General features: G+C 37.2%; 1 protein-coding gene across 2 annotated transcripts in view; it reads right to left on the bottom strand.

The window, feature by feature from the left end:
• The window catches only part of Faf1 (Fas associated factor 1), a 294,143-nt gene that overhangs the window by 149,330 nt on the left and 137,132 nt on the right, over positions 1-7,681 (bottom strand). For both annotated transcript variants that reach the window (XM_075945095.1, XM_075945094.1), the window contains exon 8: positions 7,497-7,583. In XM_075945095.1, coding sequence (XP_075801210.1) covers positions 7,497-7,583 — 87 coding nt within the window. The remainder of the gene's footprint in view (positions 1-7,496; positions 7,584-7,681) is intronic.

Genomic DNA, 7,681 nt, shown 5'->3' with positions numbered 1-7,681 from the left:
GACAGGTTAACAAAGTAATTTAAACAGCATAAGATGACCCTGAAGCTACTCAAAGAATGCTTTTGAATCTGAGTGTACAAGTGATATAAAGACGATGTTTACTCAAGGGAAAGGGACGTAATGTTTGTTGAATACCTACTAAATGCCAGACATTACACCAGAAGTTGAAAAACTGTAAAGGGTCTTATAGTAGATATTTTAGGTTCTTTGAGCCTCAAGTTTTTTTTTTTTTTCTTGTTGTTGTTGTTGCAACTACATCCCTGCTAACATAGTAGGAAAGTAATTATATACAATGTATAAATAAATGGCATGGGCATGTCCTACTAAAACATTACTGACAAAAATAGATGGTATAACAATTTAAGCTGACAGTCCTAACTGCCAACCTCTGCATTGTATCACGTGTGTCTTTTACATTAGATATATACATATATGTAACTAATCGGTCCTATAAAAATGACTGCATTATACTAGGGCACTGTGGAAGACACCAACATTTTCAGCACTTTGGAGGCTGAATCAGATGTTCATAAAGTCAAAGTAAGACTAAGCTGAAGAAGATCCTATTTTAGAATACAAAGCAAGGAAAACTGGAACCTCCACATTATGTGACCGAATGTACTAAACCACTGAATCTTCACAATAGACTTTCAAAAATGTGTATATTGCCACCACTTTGTAGATGATAAATTACCTTATACAACCTATCCAAATAATAGCAATGTTGAAATTCAATGAACTCAGATTGGTTTGCTCACTTGTGTTTTGATTCATTAATGTATACTTTCTTCCACCTCTCTCTCACACCATTTAATCTTGGCCTTCATGGAAAAACAAACCTGGATGGAAAGTTGTCAGAACAAATGAATGCCAGCATAAAAACTGTACATAAAAGAAGACATTAGATTGCTGTTAAAGAGAAGTTAAGATAAGCTGAATCTCATTCCGTGATATACTTCAGAAATATCCTTACAGAAATGGATTAGGGTGGCTGCATAGAAGCTTATAAATTTACTTAGCGAAAGTGGTAAATACATGGAGGCTGGAGGAGTCTGCACTGGAACAGAGCTTCTGTGAGAAATGGGCAAAGGCACCTGCTCAAAAATATGGCTGTAACTTGACACCTACAAGGAAGAAATTGCAGAAGAAAATAGTCCCTATAAGAAAGATCAAACCAAGGGGCATTCCCTCATGCAGATTTTTGTTTTCACCATTATATTGAAAAAGTGTGAGCTGACGTGTGTGTGTGGGGGGGGGTTTGCTTTGTTTTTATAGAGATGCCAGTGTACTGGATTTGCTTGGGTTATCCTGAATTACTAATGTGAAAATGCTTCAAGAGTTGTTTCCTGACCCCCACCCCCAACACACAAGCCCGCTAATCTCTGATTCTAAACTGTAATTTAGACAATGATAGAACTATGGAGGCTCACTAGTAATCACAAAAAAGAAAAGTATTAAAATAAAATTAAAACTGCATGTCTCACACCAGTTAGAATGGCTAAGATCAAAAACACTGATGGATAGCTGATACCAGAGAGGATGCAGAGTAGGAGAACACTCCTCCACTGCTGATGGGAGTACATACTTGTATGGCCACTTTGGAAATCAGTATGGTGGTTTCTCAGAAAATTGGGAATCATTCTACCTCAAGACCCAGCAATACCACACTTGGCCATATACCTAAAGGATATACAATACCACAAGGACATTTGCTCAACTGTTCATAGAAGCATTATTTGTAATAGTCAGAATCTGGAAACAACCTACATGCCCCTTAACCAAAGAATGGATAAAGAAAATGTGGTACATTTACACAATGGAGTACTCTTCAGCGGTAAAATACAATTACATCTTGAAATCTGCAGGCAAATGGATGGAACTAGAAAAAAACAACCCAAACCCAGAACAACAAACACAGTATGTACTCACTCATAAGTGGATATCAGATATAAAATAAAGCATTACCAGCCTATAGTTCGTGACCCCAGAGAAGCTAGGTAAGAAGAACCCTAAAGAGACATGAATGGATCCCCTGGGGAAGTGAAGTAGACGAGATCTCCTGAGAAAACCAGAAGTGGAGGCGGGGAGGACAGGGGAGAACATGAGGGAACGGGATGGTTGAGATGGGGAAAGGAGGGAAAGGGAGAACAAGGAAAGAGATATCTTGATTGAGGGAACCATTATGTGGCTAGCAAGAAACCTGGCATTAGGAAAATTCCCAGTAATCCACAAGGATGACCCCAGCTAAGACACTGAGCAATGGTGGAAAGGGTGCCTGAACTGACCTTCCCCGTAATCCGATTGATGACTACCTTAACTGTCATCACAGAACCTTCATCCAGCAAGGTTAGAAGCAGATGTAGAGATCCACAGCTGGGCACTGGGCTGAGCTCCCAGAGCACAGTCAAAGAGAGGGATGAGCAATATTATGAGCAAAGGGGTCAAGATCATGATGGGGATACTCACAGAAACAGCTGACCTGAGCTAGTGAGAGCTCACTGACTCTGGACTCACAGGACCAAGTTAGGCCCTCAGAATATACTTGTGTAGCTTGAGTAGTCTGTGGGACCAATGGCAGTGAGACCAGGACTTGTCCCTGGTGCTTGATCTGGGTTTTTGAAATCCATTCTCTTTGGAGGGATGCCTTGCTCAGTCTAGATAAAGGAGAGAAGGCCTTGGTCCTGCCTCAAAGTGATATGCCAGACTTTGCTGACTTCCCAAGGGAAGCCTTACCCTTTTGGGGGAGGAGGGGGAAAGTGGAAACTGGGATTGGTACGTAAAATGAGAAAAGATTGTTTTAAAAAAGGAATTAGGAAAAAATGAAGAGAAAATATATATAATAAAAAGGAAAATAAATTTTACTATCAAATTGAAAAAAACTACATGATTCTCCTGCTTTATAAGCATTACTTTAAATGATCATAATTAAGTATCTATGCATCGCTCATAGTGTTAAACTTATTTCTACTCTATGGAAGCCAACAGTGCCACCGCTCATGTGTTAGATGAGATTTCACCTACTTGCATCTCCTTGTCTCGCTGCATGAAAACATCCCCTGACTGCTGAAGCTCTGGACACCTATTTCCCTGGTGACAGAGTGTAAAGGAAACTAAAAGAGTTGTGGACAACATAAAGGATCTCATGCCCCATTAGAACATAGCTATAAGCAAAGAAATGTTTTAAGTCTGAAGAGATGGCAACGATGTTGTGAGGAATCGCTGATGTCACATATAGCTGGAAAACAGCAGAAGACTGAAGTCTATCAGGTTCTGAGGTCCTTTATAGTACAGGAATCTAATTACACAAAGTCTATTCCTTCTTCCTGTTTTCTAAGTCAAAAAAATAATGACAACTGTACAGAAGAAAACACTTTCTTTGTTGCTCCCAAGCGATTTTTATATAGTATAAAACATAAATGAAGTGTTATAATATAACCCTTACATTCCTAAAGAGAAAAAGAAAAGCTATCTACGTGTAAACTGTTATGCTATTTATTCATTTTCAATGTTTAGCTTAATTTACAATTTAAGTTTATAACATTTTCCATCACCCCGAACTGATTAGTTTTTTGATCTGTGGTATCCCCATAAATTCATGGAGGAAGCCACTCTATGTATGCTCTTATATAATCAAAGCCACATAAAAAAAAAAATCCTGCAACTGAGCAGCCAAAGTATAAAGTTCACTTTTAGTGACCTCTGTAGTCCATCTTCTAGCCTGGCAGTGAGAAGCAAGTATTCAGGTACCCGCCACTGAAGGCTAAGCTCTCCTAACTATTATGGCTACTGTCCTGAAAAGAAATTAGTTCTATTTCTGTTGGTAACACATTTCAGACTGTTTACACAGCTGACATTTCTCAGCTGTCCTCAATTCAAATGCCCTAAGCTGTGAGGACTAGCTTGTTTTGTAGCAGATGCCTCCACTTAAGTGTTTTCAGTAAGTATAAAAACAACAACACCTGCAACAAAATAAATTACTCGCAAAGCACTAGCATTACATGTTTTCAAGGTCCCAATGAAACAAATTTTCTAAAATTTGGCTAGACTCTCTCCAAAAACCATAGTTACGACTTTTTGGCCTCAACTCAAGCACTGGAGCTAGAAGATGTGCTGTGGCACTAGTTAAGAACTGCCGCCTGGCCCTGCACATCTTCGTTGTGTCAAATCATGCAGTTCAAGGCACATCCTGCCAATGTGGCAACATTTGCTCTGGGGAAGTGTGGGCAGGCACCACTTCACAGGTCTTGGGAAACGGTGCAAACATGAATAATGAGGCGACAGGATGAAGCTTACTGGGGATTCCCTCTCCTGCTTGCCGTGACTCATACAGCACCACATATTGTTGCAGTTTTGGACACACTCAGCTTAGTCTGCTTCTTGTAGCTTCCTCAAGAAATGGAATCACATTGCAACTCTTTGCTAAAAGTAAAATCTTACACAAATATTAAAACATGGGTCTCATAAAATACTGTATCAAACTAAGTCAATAAATTAGGGCACATAATGTATAAGGTACTTTGGTACAGAGGAATAGGTCCTATTTTACTTACTTTTCCTGTTATTTTTGAGTTTGTACATTATCAGCTTATTTCCTGGTTTCTGCAACTGTGGTGTCAAAACCATTTTTATCTAAAATTAGAGCATGTAGATCTACTCTTAAGCCTGTGCAGCCTTGCATTTAAAAAATTTCCCCATCATCTTCTGATGGGGGGAGAGTCTTCTGTTTTGTGTTAATTTCACTGGTTAAATAAAGAGACTGCCTTGGCCCTTTAATAGGACATAAAATTAGGTAGGCGGAGTAAACAGAACAGAATGCTGGGAGAAAAAAGCTGAGTCAGACGGTCGCCATGATTCTCCCACTCCAGACAGACGCAGGTTAAGATCTTTCCTGGTAAGCCACCTCATGGGCTACACAGATTATTAGAAATGGGTTAGCTTAATATGTAAGAGCTAGCCAATAAGAGGCTGGAACTAATGGGCCAGGCAGTGTTTAAAAGAATACAGTTTCCGTGTAATTATTTCAGGTATAAAGCTAGCTGTGCAAGCGGCTGGGTGGCGGGACACAGCCCCGCCACTCCTATTTCAACAATCTTCTGTCTTTATTGTCACTTTAGTCACTTACTACTGACTTTAAATTACAGTAAATTTCAAATATATCAACCATGTATATCACTCAGATTCAATACTGCCCAATAGATGGATAATCTGGATTGCGTCTACTCTCACGCATTCCTGGCCCCACAGGTAATTTTGTAGCAAAGTGCAGATAGTCTTTCATATGCTCATATCAGTCAATCCTTGTCTATTATATTGAGCTATTGCTGATGTCTTTCCTGTCTACTGTAAGACACCCAGTTTAAATATGTTATCATTAATCTTCATAAAAATGGTAGAAAGTGGCCAAGCTTTAGAGAATTCTAGTGATGTGCTTGGATCTTAAATTATGTACTTTTTGGTCATATTTATGTCCTATAATGAGTTTTAAACAACACTAAGAACATTTCTATTTTTTTATGTGTGTCTTCTTAGATCCTAACAGGAAAAAAAAACAATCAAATGAGAAACTCCAAAGTAAGCAAACAAAATTTACAAAAAAGCCAACAACTACAGTCTTTTTTTTCTTTTTGGCAGTAGCCAGTGATCAATAATTCTAGTATTATACTATTATAAAAGTGATAGCAAAGAGTCCTACTGTTTTCTAAATCTTTTTTAAATTTTTGAAACCCAAGCATTTACCCAAAGGCACACAGTTTATAACTAGACTTAAATAGCATCTTCATCAATAAACTGTCTTAGAATTATTTTGTCTTCCAAAATGAATTTTTTTTTAAATGTTAGGTAGCATTGACAGAAGAATAGAAATTGGCCAGACAGTTGTAGTACTTATTAGAAAAATATGAGGAGCTAATTCAATTCTTAGCTACAACCATGAGTTTAGTATTACACAGTGTTTGCAAAGGCCTTGATTCTTTTTAGCATTGTTTATCTTTAAAAAATAGATTTTAACTTAGAATTCCTGAAACATTCTCCTATTTGCATTTTAAAATCTTATGGTCTAGAGAGATTACTTAGTGGTCATGAGTACTTCCTGTTCTTCCAGAGGACTGGAGTTCAATTCCCAGCACCCACAGAGGATATGACACCCCCTTTCTGTAAGCCACCACCAACAGACACATATAAAAAAAATAAAAATAAAAAGTGACTGATTCTAATGACATATTGCTATACCAAGAAGAGGACATGCATCATGAAGCCCTCGTCAGACAAGTTACTACTTGGAGTAGATGGTAATTAGCATTGAGACACAGCTGGACAATGAGCAGAGCTTGAGATGCTTTGGAGCACTCAGCCCTAATGAGAATGTCTGCATCATGCTCCTACCTTCAAGACTCAGGAATCTATGCAAAAGAGGGAACCAAATTATTACATGAGCCAGAAGTAGTGGACAACTTCGAGGGAAAAAGTTATACAAGAGGACTGATGTGCATACAAACTCATGGACTTTGACTACTACCTGGTGCGCAAATCTAAGTCAAACAAAATCCTAGTATAGAGAAGGAAAAGTGGGCACAAACTCATACCCATAGCTAAGTTATTTGAAATCAGCTGGTAGGAGGGGAAAAATCAGTTTTCTCCAACGAAGTGAAAATGGATCTATCAACCAACTCCATTATGGGCCTTATGTTCAGGAAGATCTAGCCAACACGAATCAGACTTCAATATATTGCATGAAATTCTCTAAAGATAAATAAAAAGTTTTGGACAAGCAAAACCAACCCCAAAACAAGGCAGTTATCTGTTTAGAACAGGTAAGTTAGTAAATATGGGGAGAGATCGAACAAAACTTCAAGTCAGTAGCCTTCTTGTGATGAAAAGATTTCTTCTTTAGGAAAGGAGTTAATTATTGAAAATTGGCAGAGATGGAAAAGGTTTCCAAATTTATAATAGAAAGTATTTAAAAAATGATATTACTGTCAGATAACACACTAATTTTTAAAATTTTTATGGTAATAAATGTATTTATTTATTATATTAAAGATATGTGCTATTTATGTCAAGCATAAAAAGGAGAAATTCTTTTGAATTTAATAAATTTTAAAGTTACAGACCCTTCACATAACACACATGCATACATGAATATGTATATAAATGTATGTATGTATGCATTTGATTTTGAAATATCTATAATATAGGAATTTTTTTCACCTTCAACATCTTATTAATATTAACCACATATATTCTCAAAGAAAAATTTATGTCAAATCAAGCAATACTATATTCTTGACACTGATACCTATCATTACCAAAATATTACTGTGCTTGGCTTATGACATTTGTTCTATAAATCCGTTCAAATTATTACAATTTTTCAAAATTTTTGACATGATGTGATGTAAATAAAAAGTTCTTTCAGTGGAAAATTCAAGTGCATTTGATTCTGTTTCAAACAGCCAACTATATTGAAAAGGGAGGCTATAAACTGGGCAGGAACTTACTGAGTCATCAGTGGCAGAAGCTGGCCAGCCCTCCCATAACTGATGTCGAACAGGTATACTCGTAAGGTCATACACATTTCTCTTTACCTAGAAAAAGAAAGCAATAGAATTACAACAGGATTTTGACATTATTTTAATCATGGTAGCTTTAATTCATTTAAGATAAAACATGTTTTATATTTTCT

This window comes from Microtus pennsylvanicus, chromosome 13, assembly GCF_037038515.1.
Source record: "Microtus pennsylvanicus isolate mMicPen1 chromosome 13, mMicPen1.hap1, whole genome shotgun sequence".
Classification (NCBI taxonomy): Eukaryota; Metazoa; Chordata; class Mammalia; order Rodentia; family Cricetidae; genus Microtus; species Microtus pennsylvanicus.
This window is presented reverse-complemented; position numbering and strand designations above follow the sequence as displayed.